The sequence below is a fragment of the Macrosteles quadrilineatus genome, unplaced genomic scaffold (genome assembly GCF_028750875.1).
Source record: "Macrosteles quadrilineatus isolate MER2022 unplaced genomic scaffold, UCM_ALF_1.0 Scaffold_9__3_contigs__length_116548681, whole genome shotgun sequence".
Taxonomy (NCBI): domain Eukaryota; kingdom Metazoa; phylum Arthropoda; class Insecta; order Hemiptera; family Cicadellidae; genus Macrosteles; species Macrosteles quadrilineatus.
The window spans coordinates 90,897,087-90,913,152 of record NW_026542602.1 but is presented as its reverse complement, the minus strand read 5'-3'; the positions used below and the strand labels follow the sequence as shown (position 1 = coordinate 90,913,152).

Here is a 16,066-nt window from a genome sequence, read left to right as displayed (position 1 = left end):
CATAAAAAATAAACTTCATTAGTTATTATAGTTTAATATAGGAATTAGTACACAATTATAAATTGTATTATATTGAATATTTCATTCAACGGGGTGGAAAACCCGAAATGTCAAGGTCCTCTCAACGTTGAGTGTGTGTGCAGCAGGTCCTCACTTAGTACTGTGTCTCCATATAAGTCCTCAGAACGAATTATAAATTTCAAGGTCCTCTGAACGTTGAGTGTGTGTGCTGAAGGTCCTCACTTAGTACTGTGTCTCCCTATAAGTCCTCAGTACGAATTAGAAATTCCAAGGTCCTCTCAACGTTGAGTGTGTGTGCTGAAGGTCCTCACTTAGTACTGTGTCTCCCTACAAGTCCTCAGAACGAATTAGAAATTCCAAGGTTCTCTCAACGTTGAGTGTGTGTGCTGAAGGTCCTCACTTAGTACTGTGTCTCCCTACAAGTCCTCAGAACGAATTAGAAATTCCAAGGTCCTCTCAACGTTGACTGTGAGTGCTGCAGGTCCTCACTTGGAGTAATCAGAGCAAATGTGCATTTTAAGGTCCACTCATTTAGCAATATGTCAAAATACATAACATTAATATAGCCACAAATTCGTGTTTACAATAAATTAGATGATAAATGGTTGTTTTCAATATAAACTGCAATTGGAAATGCGTAACTACGAAAGAAAAACTTAAGATCTTTTATTCATTGATTGAAAAAAAATATTTGACCATTATTTGGAGTTTGGGAATAATAATTTCTTTTTGACTTTCATTTAGCCTACAACATTTTATTGCACAGTTTAACATTGGGTTCTCAAAAAAAAATAGGTGTCCTCACTTAGTAGTATTTATGTGTCAAACATTAAAATGTCCTCACAAAGTACAGAGAAGGCCAAAGTCCTCTCAAGGTTTTACAAAATTTAAAAGTTGTATATAACATTCAAATAAAGTGTGTAAATAGTTTTTAATCATATGATTAGCAATTAATACTCACCAACCTAACGATAAAGCACTTGGAAGCCTCTGTCCTCACAACGTCATTTAATATCCAAGGTCCTCACTTCCCCCCTCAAACACGTATAGGTGTGTGTGTGTGTGTGTGTGTGTCTGTGTGTCTGGATGTGTACAGAGCTAGGGACTACACCTGTGGTCTGATTTCAATGAAATTTGGTATGTAGGTTCTAATCCGTGGTATCTCCAGGCGTTTTTTTCATTTTTTTGAAATTTTGATTTTTTTATGGGGATTTTCCCATAAAACCCCATAAAAAACTGGGAAAATCGGATTTTCTCAAAAATGGCCCGAACGATTTTGATAAAAATTTAGTATGTTATAGTCCTTTATATTCTAAACAAAATGATACAGATCCCATGTCTGTAAAAATTACGGTTCAAAAGTTATGGTAAATTATGTTATTTTCCCATAAAACCCCCATAAAATAACAAAAAATAGGATTTTAGACAAAAATCCGGTTTTGATTTAACAGAGTATGTTATGATCCTTACAATTTTGATAGTTTTTGTCATTTTTTAGAAAATTTTATTTTAATGGGGATTTTCCCATAAAACCACATAAAAAACTGGAAAAATAGGATTTTCTCAAAAATTTTCCGAACGATTTTGATAAAAATTTAGTATGTTATAGTCCTTTATATTCTAAACAAAATGATACAAATCCCATTTCTGTAAAAATTACGGTTCAAAAGTTATGGTAAATTATGTTATTTTCCCATAAAAATCCCCATAAAATAACGGAAAATCGGATTTTCTCAAAATTGGCTAGAACGATTATGATAAAAATTTAGTATGTTATAGTCCTTTAAATTCTGAAGAAAATTGTACAAATCCCATTTCCGTATATTTACTCTAACTGCTTACTCATGAGAAAGGTTGTTGACAATCTTATGGGAGAAAGTATGTGTCAGAATGCTGATACCGTTTATTTTAAATTAAAGTAGCTATACCTAACTGTTTGTAAAATTATTTTCCAAGCAATTACACAACAGTTTTTGGTCAATTGTTTTCGAGGTATTGTTGTATTACATTTTTACACGTGACGTTCTTTAACATAAGTGTCATTTCTACGTATTTTATTGCCATTTGCAGTTTATGAAACCTGAACCTTCAACACCTAATTGAATAGTTTGTGATAACAGTAAACTGTTCAACATAAAAAATAGACATTCCACACTTAAATTATAATAAAAGTAGAACAGATTACAAGTACTGCCACATATATTGAAATTTTTTAGGCAAGCGTGACTAAAATGTATGACTGTTTCAAAAGTAAACAAGTAAATTTGGTGGGTAAATTAACTATTCAGCCGAGTCCATACCGTACAACGGGGACGGATACTTTGACGGCTCTGTCAAGGCGGGGCTACGCCCGTTGGTCACAGAGAGAGTTGGTAACCGTTTGAACACAACCCTACTATAAGATAACAGTAAGACATGAATAAAGGCATTTTCCTTGCTGCGCTCAAGATGCCCACTTTTTTTCAATTTGTTGATTAAAAATTAAAAATTAATAATGATAAATAACCAAAAACACAATTTTAGCATGATTTATGATGTAGTCCAGGGACCACTTTATGAAATATATTTTAAATGTAAAAACATTAGTTAATATCGAGTTTCCTTTGTATGTTTTCTTTGCTTGTTTTTTACGTAATAGTTAAAGAACGGATTGTAAAGCATACATCACAGAGATCAAGTGGTATTTTTATGTAGAGCTATCCTAGTTTAATGTTTGTTAAGGTATGTTAGGAATTTTCTCTGCTGACCACACAACTTATTAAAGTGGTCAGTTATTATTTCCAACAATAATGTAATTTTTTTATATTTTTAATGGAAATAAACTCATTTATTAATTTATTCATTCATTAAAATAATAATGCAGTTATAACATTGTATACACTGTATATTCTCTACATAGTAAACCTCTTATTTAACAATGTTTCGCGTAAGGGATACTCAGTATTAGTAAGTGTGTTACTTCACTACTTTGCACCGGGCTTTGCGAAAACACCGGCTTTTTAATTAGCGCCTCGTACATCGGGCTTTTAGCAAATGAAGGATCACATCCAGCAATGAGGGCGAGTTTTTATTTCCGAGCCTTTCATCTGTTCACAATTCTCATGATATGGATCAATAAAACAGACTTTTCATAAGGCGAATTTAAAAGGAACGAAATTATGATAACAACGTAACATAAAGCAACTTCTTCAATACTTTTTTATTAGTTCTGGAGACACAGGTTTTAACAAAAAGAATCTCTCTGCTATCTGTGCAATGAATAAATTAATTATTGTAGGGTTATCTGTTGAATTCTAAATAGTAAAGAACTTTTCAAGTGTTATATTTGCAAACGTAATTGTAAGGAAAGAATATTTATAGTGCTCTTAACCTAATTTCAAATGCCTATGGTATGGCATACTTTTAGGGAAGGTATTTTATGGAAGCCACAGTAAAGCTAAAACTTCAAAAATCCAGTCCTTGCATTAGCAAGTTAATAAAACAATCTTTAAACCTGATAAAGTAATGCAGTAAAATGTGTCTGGATTTCACACTTCTAACCGCAATTGAAATTTGTGATGTTTTCATTGGCCCATTGGATTATCTAATTCCTGATATTATCAGGATATAGGCTTTATGGGCTATGTAAATTAATATCTAATTAAATGAATTACCTTTAAAACTTGAGTAGTTAATTTTAAATACACCACCATTTAATCGACTTCTATACGGTAAAACCAAATAATTTTTAAAAGAGATCCCAGTAAAATTGTGGTTAAATCAAAATCTATTTCATGTTGGACGAAGAGAAGCCCATTCTGGTGGCCTTACAGTTGAAAGCTCTATTAACATGTCACAAACTAAATACTAAGATTTCAATTTAATTTTCACAAAAAACCTTAATCCAGTGTCTTAGCGAGGTTCCCTATAGGGATGCAGCTATTACCTACGTGGCACGGCTGTTAACTAGCGTGTGAAGCTTAAAGTAATTAATAATGAATAGCGTTGTTTTTAGGGTTAAATTTTAAGATAACAGTTGAGAAAAAAGTGCACATTTAAAACACTTATATTATGGGCAAAAAGTAAACCGTTGTAATTTTTATCTTACATAAAACGGCACTATTTTCATTTTCTGTAGCAGCAAACCTAGGTACACATGAGATCTAATGATATTTAAATATTGACAAAATCTGACAAGTTAAGGGAAATTACCAACGAATGGTAAATTGCTAGTATGCCGGTTTTCTGCAGTGGTGGTATTTTGTAAATATTATTATAGTGGCAACACGACTTCGAACACGATTCTTTTGTGTTGGATTACAGTTGTATGTAAATTATGTGATTACGGTAATATTACCCATTTTACTACAACTGTTTCATCAGTTATATAAAATGTGTACGTGTCCACTGTGAACCATTTTATAAATTCTGTGTGTCAGATGCGATGCTTGCAGATGAAAACTCGTTTTCATCCTGGTTATGACGCTTAATTTGCTGAAAGCTCAACATGCGAGGTGCCAGTAAAAAAGTACGCTTTTCACAAACCGGATGTGTATAGTTGGAAAGATTGGTGTTTGTAAACTATAAATAATTGCACTGTAAGTTATTTTACATCAACAATATAATTGGTAATCTGAGATTGTTTATAACTTCTATACACTTTTAAGACCACTGGTCTAGTTATCAAAAGAGTGTTTCAATGAATTGAGTATACTTTAAAAAAAGTCATACTTCGATAAACCTTTGTTGTATTATTTTTTAAGTTTTTATTAACAGTTTAATGCAAGTGAAACTAAAACTTGTCCATGAAAGTACTATATATTTTAAGTTGTATTCTCTAAATACCCTACACAATACAAGAAAGATAATTAATATTTCTAAACGTAATGAGACTATGTATGATGTGATACTTAAATAATAATACGCTTACTGCCCCATATGCATGCAGAAAAATGAAAAGATTATTTCAGTAGAGAAACAGTATGTACAAATGAAAAATTGTGAATTAATTTGTTTACAGTGCTGAGTTGTTATTTATAGAGTAATGTAATGGAACAATAAACATTATGAATGATGCAGCTTATTGAAACTTTACCTAAGGTTATGTTGTGATATTTTACCAAATTTATGTACTCTGCATGACTTTTATGTTAAATTCTCTAAATGGAAAGGCTAAAACAAATTGATTATATTTTACGCTTACATGACTGCACCTTAATATATATTACACCTAAATCATACAACTTATATGATTTTTTAACCTTCATATAATTCAGAAAAATCATTAGTTAAAATTAAATTATAGTTGTTTTAGTATAATAGTACTGTATATTACACCATAGAGAAGAAAGGGTAGGTAGCCTACACTAAAAATATTTTTCTGGCATTTTACTAATTTAAAGTATCCAACAGCTCACAGTAATCAACAAAATTCTGAAAGTCAATTTAAAAAATCCAAGTGGCTAATTTGACTTACTCAACCATCAACCTTCAAAATTCATCGCAAGGATTCCATGTTATGTTATAAAAAGTAATTGAAAGAAAATGGATTATAAAAATGTCAGAACTGTGAATGAATTGAAAACGAATTACAATTCTTTTGATCTTATATTATTTTATTCTTACATAGATCCTTTTCTGCACAACAGATCAGCGAGTCGTCAAGTGATGGTAGTAGAGCCTGTGTAAGTCTTGTAATCTTTCTTTAATTCTGAATCAAGTATTTTGCCAATAACTTAAGGTTTGTAAGGTACTATAGCCAATCAATCTCCTATTCTTTGATTACCATTTGAAAAAAAAAACACCAAACTGCTATCAGGTTTTAAAAGCCTTCATAGCGTAAGATTATAAATAGTTTACTGTCGTTTTATCACCGTGCAATATTCTTCAAGAGATTGCGCTGACAAAGTTTTCGTTTGTTTACTCTCGCACAGGGTAAAAGTTAAATTGAGCATTAAATCACTTTTTATTCTTCAAAATTTCTCTATGTTATGTTTCCAATTTATATAAGTATAATAATTCAAATATCGCTGTAATTCATAGAATACAATTCTAGTAAACATAATCTTGCAATAAATTGTTATGAGGTCCTTCACCCTTAAAGTTTTAAAGCATAGTGAACCCTGTCAAATAACACTTATAACTAAAAATTGAAATTATAGCTATAAGAATCTAAATAACCACAGAGATTGAAGATTTTTTAATTAAAAATCCATAGAAGCTCAATAAATATTGAACTTGTGTAAAGCAATGGACTGGTGTGCTTTACATTTGCATTTATGATTCGTATATTTCAATAATCCAAAACAATTTGGTTCAAAACAAGAATAAATTAAAAAATGCAATGTCATTCTCGTTATATTCGATAATATATTTCCCTAATTTAATATACTGTATATTAAATATTTTATTCTTACATCCTTGTCAGATGATACAAATTTTAAATGTATTTACAACATCAAAACTTTGTTATAAATAGATATTAGAGAAGATTCGAGAAATACAGTTATTATGAATAGTCGTCCCATATAAATCGTACATTTTTCTGCAAGAATAGTGAACCCGTTTGCAAATTAAATACTATCCTTGCATGAAAAAATATATTTTTTCCTTTTTTTAGCTCTCTCTTTAAACCTTGCATTTGCCCATCCACATAGACTTACTGCCTGTGGGTGGAGCGTATCCAGCAAAGCAAGGTGTGAGCCTTTACAGTACGAAGGTGAACTGTACTGATAAAATGTTTGCGGCAGTGACCAGGATTCGAACCCACAACCGTCGCTGCCTTCGGCCCGAAGTCCGTTACGCTACCGACTGAGCCACCGACTCACCAACAATCACAGTAGTACCAATTGTTATACAGTAGTTGTGGGGCATATGTATTTTCGTGGGATTTTGAATTGAGCAATTGTATAATTGCCGGTGACAAAATGGTAATGAAATTTAGAATCGTGTACTACCGGGCGTTTTGTCATCAAGTGTGGCGTGGCCTAGCTGGTGTGTGACGTCATATTCCAAGATGGCCGCTAACAGTGACATTGATGCATTTCTAGCAAAACCTAAAGTGAGACATGTACCTTATTCATTTAACATTTAATTATTTTGATTTGGAAATTGTTCTTTAGTTAAAGACATATAATTGCATCATACACCAGCTCAGCCACACTTTCAGACAAAACACCTGGTATTACACGATTCTATATAGCTCGTACCTATCTGTCATATAATTGCTTCATTCAAAATCCCATGAACTTTCCTATATTTACAAATGTCCCTACACTATTATGCCTGAATATTATGCCGATGAAAAATGTTTAGTATTTTCATAGAGTCCCGAAAAAAGCTTTCTTCTATTTATGCTTTTTACTTAAACAAGTAGCAAAAAATATCGAAATGTAATTTTTAAAAGTATAAATACATGTGATTCTATAAAAAAGTAATTGGACTATCAATTGATGGCTTAAACAGAACATTGTAAGAAGGTTAAGAATACGTATTTCCCAACAACAATAAGAACTATTAAAAATCTTTGCTAATGTAAAAAATTATCTTAATAAATCCGTATTTTATTTCCAAAACAATATCTTTTGAAAATATCAAATATTACTGCGGTGTTATGAGCTTGATTTCCCTACGTAGATTGTACAAATGGTCAACCTGGCGTTGGAGGTTTCAGCAACAGCTTTGATAAATATAAAGGAGGAACAATTAAAATTGAAAAAGTGAAATAAAGAATAATGATAATGTACAATAAAAGAATAATAAATAATAAAGAAAAATAGAGTTAAACATGTTTACTCAAGAAAGTTACCTGTTGACATCGTCAAAAGTAAATTTGTATTTCTTAAAAATTTATTTTACTATACTATGATCTACGTATACTCTAATATAGGATGGTAATTTTATAATCCTCTATTCTCTTTTAGTTTTCAGACACTTATGCGAATTGAAATAGTGTCCGTTTAAAAGTATAACACTAACATTTTTACTCAGCAGTTCTAGGAATCAATGAGCTAAATAAATAGTTAAAACAAGAACCGTTCAAATAATTTATTCTGCCAAAATAATAAAATACAACACACATAAATATTTTAGCTTACTTCAGACTAACATAGTTGTTAGCTGGACATCATGACCATAATATAATATCTTCTTCCATTTCCATTGGTTTTACTGACGAATACTGTGTTGGTTAATCTGTTGTTGTTGGTTGCTCTGTTGTTGTTGGTTGCTCTGTTGTTGATAACTCATTATAATAATCGCGCATGATCCCATCAAACTTCAATATTGACTCGTTGAAAATGTCCCATTCCTGGACAGTATAAATATTAGGAAACGGTGTCACTGCATAATGGTCCCCATTTTCGCCAAACAAACATCTTGTACAGTTATACATAGTCTTCTCTGCATCCAGTATCAATCTCGAACGCCTTAGATCATAACAAGTCTTTTTTTCAGGCATTTTTGGGGCAGCAAATCTAGAGAAATAATATTTTCTGAACTCACCCATTACCTTTTCCCACTCCCACTCAATATTCTTTCTTGCTAGCGCAGCACATTTTTTAATAGTTGCTAGGTTGAAGATTTCTATAGGTCTTTGTCCAATGCATCTTAAGACTGCAACATTCCCTGCTTCTTGAAGCTTTGAGTTAAATGTTTTGATTGTGTTTTTAAATGTATCAAAATCTTGAATATACTGATTCTTGTAGTATTCACAGCACTCCTGGTTGTCCTTTCCAGCTGAAACGTTATTGTTTATGTATTAATATTAAATAAAAAATCTAGAACAGTTAAAAATATTTAATAATAGTTTTCAAAAGGCGTAAATAAAAATTATCACAAAATGTGTAACTAATACGGTAAAACATAAGCTAAACAAACGTTGGTCGTTTTTTTGTACAATAGTTATGATTTCCTAAAATGAATTTTCAAGTGAGTATTCTTATACTGAAATTTAAATCAATAAAATAGAAAAACGTATGATAGAAAAACAAATAACCGATTACTACCTTCAGCAATATACGTTTTCAATGATTTATTAGCTTCCAAATTACAAGCTCTCTCTTTCTTAGATCTGTTTTCTTCCCAGGTCTTATTTAAGGCAATAAAGTAGGGGTAAAGTAGGCTTGTATAGTTATCTTCATTGTTGATTGCCAAGTTATAGTTCTCTCGTGCAATTTGTGAACTATAATATGCCAGAGCTTCGGTTAGCTTTTTATCGTACGCAAAGTTGAGAGCCTTGTAAAAGTGTGCGAAAGATGACAACGCATCCTTGGATAGCAGACCGTAGTTGTCCTGCTTCTGAAATAACAAAAGTGGTAAAGGGTAAAAATATTGTAAAATCAATGTAAAAAGATATATTAAAGAGTAAAACTACTATAGTTTTCTTTATGTGGTTAGAAACCGAATAGCATTCACTGAGATATATGTTAGGAATTGAAGGATGAGGTGACTATCAATTTAAGAATGGAGGCCTATACAAATTAGTATTTTGCTATTATCTGTCACACATAAACTTTTCACGTATGTGTTGTTCGTTTCTAGCTTTTCTAAGCAACTACAAAATTAGTGATGAAGCGATTTCTTTGAATATTAAATTATTTAAGTGCGATAAAATAAACACATGGAACCCAAACAGTATTAAAGATATTTTTACCACGTAGATCTCTAGGCCAATTTCTTGGTTCGAATAAAGAAAAAGAAATCAAGTTTTAAGAATCATGTAAACACTATAAGTCCTCTTCTCTTTACTCTTTATGTTTATTGGTTTTTTTTTTATTTTTGTTAGTAAAAAATTAATATTTTAAGTTTGCAGATTCTTCTTATACAGGGTGTTCATTTGAAAACTTTCCATATCTGTTGTGTGCAAAGGTAAGGCTTTTACCACTTGTTTGTTCTCATTTCCCCCTAATTTGGACATGCCAAATCCAATGAAATTATTTTCAATTTCGAAAAATGCCCCAAAAGGGCCCAATTTGGGGGGTAGGGGTGCTTTTTGAGAAATTTTCAAATGTAAACATGGGTTGTGTGATACATCAATTTAAAGGTCTAATCATCCCGACTATTTTGGTGCAATAAAAATGTAATTATCTTTAACCGTATTTACAGGGTGGTTCAAAACATTTTAAAAAAGGACTTTGAGGTTATGTACCGTATTACCCGAACTACTGAACGGAACAGCGCCAAATTTATTTCCAAGCTTATTATTGATCTACTCTTTAAGATAACTTGTAATAAGGGCATTTTCCATGTTATTTTCTAATTTTTAAAAAATCTCAAATTTTAAGAATAAAAGAAAGCTGAAAACTCAAAATTCTTAAATAGCAAGGTATAACAAATTTCATACCACATGAAAGGTCCTTTTTTAACAAACATTTTACGTATTTAAGTTTTCTTTCTATCTCTTACCGTTTAAAAATTACAGCAGAAAAACTTAATTTTCCATAGTAATATTGTAACTAGTTTTCTAATAAAACAGCCAAAATTCGTCTCTAGACACATTTAATGGTGCATTAACTGAAGGAAACAATTCATAATTATTGATACCCTGATTGACAAACAAGTTATTACGTTTTAATTTGTGAAAAACAAGTCGTATAGCTGATGAGGACAACCTACATGTGGGCCGCTTTTTGTAGTACCATTGACTAGTCAATGGTAGTACTAATTTCAAAAAGTACTATTTTCTATAGTATCTAATCGAATATGGTGTACACTTTAAAAAATAGACTTTATTTTTACTTATTGGGCAGAACAAAAGTGTTTCAGGATAACTGCAAAGTGTTTAACAAAAAATATCCAGGTAAGACCTTAAGTCATAAAGCTGTAAATGATTTAGTTAAGAAATTTCTGAAACTGGCTCAGTTACCAATGAGAAAAGAACAGGATGGAGGGTCCAAGATGAACTGACACAAGTAAAAGTAGTTGATCAATTTGTAATTAATCATAATACATCGTTGAGCAAAGTGCAATGCGTATTTTGTTAGAAAACTAGTTATAATTTTACCATAGAAAATTCAGTTTTTCTACTGCAATTTTTAAACGGTAAGAGATAGAAAGAAAACTTAAATACGTAAAATGTTTGTTAAAAAATTACCTTTCACGTGGTATGAAATTTGTTATACCTTGCTATTTAAGAATTTTGAGTTTTCAGCTTTCTTTTATTCTTAAAATTTGAGATTTTTTTAAAATTAGAAAATAACATGGAAAATGCCCTTATTACAAGTTAACTTAAAGAGTAGATCAATAATAAGCTTGGAAATAAATTTGGCGCTGTTCCGTTCAGTAGTTCGGGTAATACGGTACATAACCTCAAAGTCCTTTTTTAAAATGTTTTGAACCACCCTGTAAATACGGTTAAAGATAATTACATTTTTATTGCACTAAAATAGTCGGGATGATTAGACCTTTAAAAACCCATGTTTACATTTGAAAATTTCTCAAAAAGCACCCCTACCCCCCAAATTGGGCCCTTTTGGGGCATTTTTCGAAATTGAAAATAATTTTATTGGATTTGGCATGTCCAAATTAGGGGGAAATGAGAACAAACAAGTGGTAAAAGCCTTACCTTTGCACACAACAGATATGGAAAGTTTTCAAATGAACACCCTGTATAAATAACTAATGAAAATGCACAAAACGATATACAGGGTGAGCTTCTACTGACGCCCACAACTTCGTCAGTGGATTCTGATCAAAAGGAACAAAAAAGTTCCAATAAACCCTAGTCCGATTCCGAAACGTTTGGTCGTAATTCAGAATTTTGTTGTTTTCTATAAATATTGAACTTTCTGTCACTATTTACTTTATAAAAATAAAACCGAAGATCTTCTTTCAAAAACTGGATATTCCACCTGTTGACGTAAAGTTTGAATGTAGACCATGTCTTTACTTACTTGATAAACTTGATGATATCCAACGCAAGATCGTATTTCATTAAAAAGTTTTTCTCTTTTATCTGCTATTTCATTAAATACTTTGTGAGTACAGCTCAGAATATCATCAGTGAAATGGGCCATACATTTGCTTTCCGTGAATGTTTTACAGGCTTCTTTAGTTTCTATTTGAGTTCCGTTGATTAATTTTTCGATGCACTGATCTCTATGTGTTTCTGCATTTTTATTGCTATACACTAAACAGCCATCTATGCTATTTAGCGTATGGTTAATAGCACTCTGGTATTTAAATCTTTTCTTTTGCATATCTGTTGTGATGTCATTTTGTACTATTGAAGACGTTGCAGTGCATCTTAAGAAACTGTAAACCCCTGAAACATTTTCAATTCCAAAGATTAATTAGGTCCATCATAAAACAGCCTATTTTAGGAGTAAAAACCCATGCAAGTATATCATGTTAAAATAAACATTATCACGAATGAAATAAAAATGTTTATCGTAGGAAATATTTATTTGAGTCATTTTATTCATTTGAATTTGTATCTAAAGCTTAAATTATCATATTAGTACCATTTCATATACCAGTAGGCTAAATTTTATGATTTGGTGGGTTATATTATACGGTATACCTTTCTACCTTGATTGTAAAAATTTATAGCGGTGAAAATTCTGTCTATGCATAATTTTCTTTCGAATTGCTTGGATATAGTTAAACAATCTAGTACAATTGTTTTTTTAAGGTAAGGCTAGATTTTATTCAGGTGCTAACTGCCCAGGGAAATACTAAGCCAGAAAATTACTCGATGTTTTACAAAACAGTTTAATGCTATATACAAATCCTATGAATTTTGTGTAATATATATTCGTATAGTATTTAATTCAAACAATGTCATTTTTTATTATATTGGTTGACATACCTCTGAAATGTACTTTTCGGGGTTTTCAATGCATACTTTGCAGGTCTAAACTAGCTCTAGGGAGTAAAAGACGTTTTAGCCCCTAGGGAGTAAAGATAACCTGTAGTGAACTCAGTTATGATTTCGATTGTAACCAGTTGCATGTATAAAAAGTATTTGTCGATTGTTTAACCGGATTGTAGCTTATGGTTGCCTTATTATAAATAGTTGGACATATCGGTAGTATAATGTTCACTAACACACTCGTAATGGACGAAACGATTGAATCACTTACTAAATATTTGTTTCGATTAGCATAGAAGTAGTTTTAAGAGGTTGTAAACAAAAACTATTTTAGCTTTGTAAAACACATTTTGTTCATATAATGAAGCAATATGGTGGAAAATATAGTTTATTATACGAGCACAACAAGTTTTTTTTCAACCCACGCTTATTTTGCTTCGCTTCGATCAAATAAATTAAGCTCGGGTCGAAAAGAGTCACTTTATGCCCTAGTTATTAACATACTATTGTATTCGTTATATATTATTATCGTTACATTTATACAGTGACACACACTTAGGAGTGTATTTTAAGCTAAATATTAATGCAAAAAAAAGTGTAGAACGAAGCAAGATGATCTGAGTGAGTGTGTAGCTTTGTAAGTGAATAATATCAGCTGCTTGCTTTAACAGGGATTTTTATTTTTATGTTTTTTTTCTTATTTGATTTAAAGCCAAATAGTTTTATCAAGCTAGTTTTTTGGTCAAAGATATCATCGTTACAATACTGAGATTTGTTTTCATTCGCAGTAAGTCCTTAAGATCAAATTACAAATCTTTTTGCATAATCGGGAAAATTCGATATAGTGGTTTCAATAAACTTACCATCATCAACAGCTTCCTTAATTTGGACTGTAATATCTTCGCTGCACCTCTGTATTTTCCTGTCTCCAACACGTTTAGCTTTATTTAAATGTCTTGTTGCATCAATCATAAGCAAGTTCAGGTCATTCCCCATTTTATCTCTCATCAGATCTAATACTTTCTCTACCTCCTGACATGTAAGATTTTCTGTCGTCCACCATCTCTCATAAATATGCTCGTCTTTGAATCTAACCATTTCTTTAGATGTGTTAACCATTTGTTCCGGAGAAAGGTGTTCTAAAGATACAGTATTATAGACCCAATATCTTACGTCACCAGTAACACTTGCCTGCAATGAAAAAAAATACTAACATTTAGTGATATACTCAGTTATATGTATTTGGAGACTATATCACACATTGACAAAGGTTTGAACTTTGGATAAAATATGTTGAAATAAAATACCAAGCTATACATTGAATTATCACAGTGTTTTATATTTTTCAAATATAATTGTACGAAACATTTATAATTTAAGATTGTAATAATCTAACCTTTTTATACTGAGGGAAAAATCAATGATTCAATAATTTAGGCCTATACCGTTTGATAAAAAAATACCCCCGCCGCAGCAAACCTGCAGACTAAGCGAATTTCAACTGTCTGATTACATTTTTACTAAAATATTTAGATAAATAAAACATAAGTTATATATTTCCAATTTAAATAACATAAGATTTAACGAGTGCTTAGGTTTGCTGCTACGGGGGAGGTAAAAAGTGTTTTTGACAATATGTCAATAGTATAGGGTAAAATAAATAAATTTGCCAAATTTTATCAACATTATATCCATAAACAAGTAAATTACAACAGTTTTAATTTTCTCCATAAGAATAACATGGGAATTTTAAATTACACTTTTTTTAATTTTCTCCGTGACCGTTAGGCATACAACAGCGCTTCAATATACTAAATTATTTATTTTTTTAAGCTCTACAAAATGGTTGAGAAAGAAAATACAAAATGTTTTGTTTTTAGGTTAAAAAATGGGAAAACCCCATTTTAACCCCATAAAACCCCCCATAAACCCCTGTTCCCATGGTCCGATTATGCTGGTTCGCGAACTCGTTCGAATAAACGTAGGTTTACACGTTTGTACCAAATTTCATCAAAATCGGATCATTTTTGCTCGAGTTATCGCGCTAACGGACACATATATAAATATATATATATATATATATATTTATATAAATATATATATATGAATTTGAACGGATGGTGTTTTTGGCCACTGGGGACCTCAAAACAAAAAAGTAAATCGGTCCGGGGTCTAGGTCTTACCATGAGACCTACGGTAATAGCTTATTTCCTATATGGGAAATTCGCTAAAAAACGATGGATAAAAAAAAATATAAACTTGAATATTTTTGTAGTGAGGTATTTATAGTATTTATCAAACTATTTTATAAACCAAACCGATAATGTCAAAAGAATAATCTTAAAGCTGTTAATTATGTATTTAAGCTAACACAATATTTCAAATATATTTATAGAACAACAAAAAAACAATATGATATATGAAATTTAACATGTTATAATTAAATCCATACGACAATCTTTAAACTAAAATTACAATTTGTTATAAGTTGTAAAACTGTCACATTAACTGGATGCTGTGGCAACGTAATTCAGAGTTTTTATTTAATTTTTATTTTATGTAATTATGGTGGAATAAATCATCATTTCATTATTTCAACTTGCTCCTTTGGTAAAAGATTTGTTAAAGTTGTTCATAAGTAAAACATACATGTAATAACTATCACCAAAATGTTAAACATTTGTGATTTTTTCTGTATACTGTAATTATTTTAATGGCTTATTTTACTTCTACGTTATAATTTCCTTAGCAATAAGGTATGCCAACAGTATTGTTGCAGTAAGACCTTTAGGATAATTTTTTTATGTTTTTTTCTACAACAATCGTCAATAATCAATTTTGTTCTCAAACTTCTTTTTGTCCTCACCTACATATCCAAATAACAAATAATTTTACATGATCATTTTCTTAAATTCCATTTTATATATAGCTTTAACAAAAAAAAAAAAAAATTTAATCATTCTTTACTTACAAAGCATAGCCACAAAACTCCTATACAAAGCATGGTGGACGACTTCTCCATGGTTTAAACTATGCTCTGCTTTGGAATGACACTGAAATAGTACAAATTAATTAGTTATAATACATATCAATCAAAACAGAGCAATAAGACAACTTAGTGGTTCTTCTTCTTTTCCCTAAGAGACTAGTTTCTAGTCAGGTACCCTTTTCACACACCACCATGCTATTTCTAGGGATTGCTGTATTATCACTCAGATAAAATCCATTGGTGATTGGCGGGATACAAACACAGGA

General features: G+C 31.0%; 2 protein-coding genes across 6 annotated transcripts in view; both read right to left on the bottom strand.

The window, feature by feature from the left end:
• LOC129003884 (collagen alpha-1(XVIII) chain-like) overlaps positions 1–16,066 on the bottom strand; it is a 427,462-nt gene that overhangs the window by 270,581 nt on the left and 140,815 nt on the right. The window lies entirely within an intron of this gene.
• Positions 8,032–13,938, bottom strand: LOC129003888 (uncharacterized). The gene is made up of 4 exons (XM_054432225.1): positions 13,675–13,938; positions 11,892–12,262; positions 9,006–9,297; positions 8,032–8,736 (listed from the first exon to the last, which is right to left on the bottom strand). Exons 1-4 carry the CDS (start codon positions 13,928–13,930, stop codon positions 8,189–8,191), a joined length of 1,467 nt encoding a protein of 488 aa, XP_054288200.1. The 5' UTR covers positions 13,931–13,938; the 3' UTR covers positions 8,032–8,188.

Excerpts from the sequence above, each read along its gene's own strand:
- LOC129003888 (XM_054432225.1), bottom strand. The coding sequence starts at position 13,930 with ATGGTTAACACATCTAAAGAAATGGTTAGATTCAAAGACGAGCATATT. Across the intron at positions 9,298-11,891 it reads GATATCATCAAGTTTATCAA|AAGCAGGACAACTACGGTCT; the intron begins GTAAGTAAAGAC and ends TTGTTATTTCAG. Across the intron at positions 8,737-9,005 it reads GAAAACGTATATTGCTGAAG|CTGGAAAGGACAACCAGGAG; the intron begins GTAGTAATCGGT and ends ATAACGTTTCAG.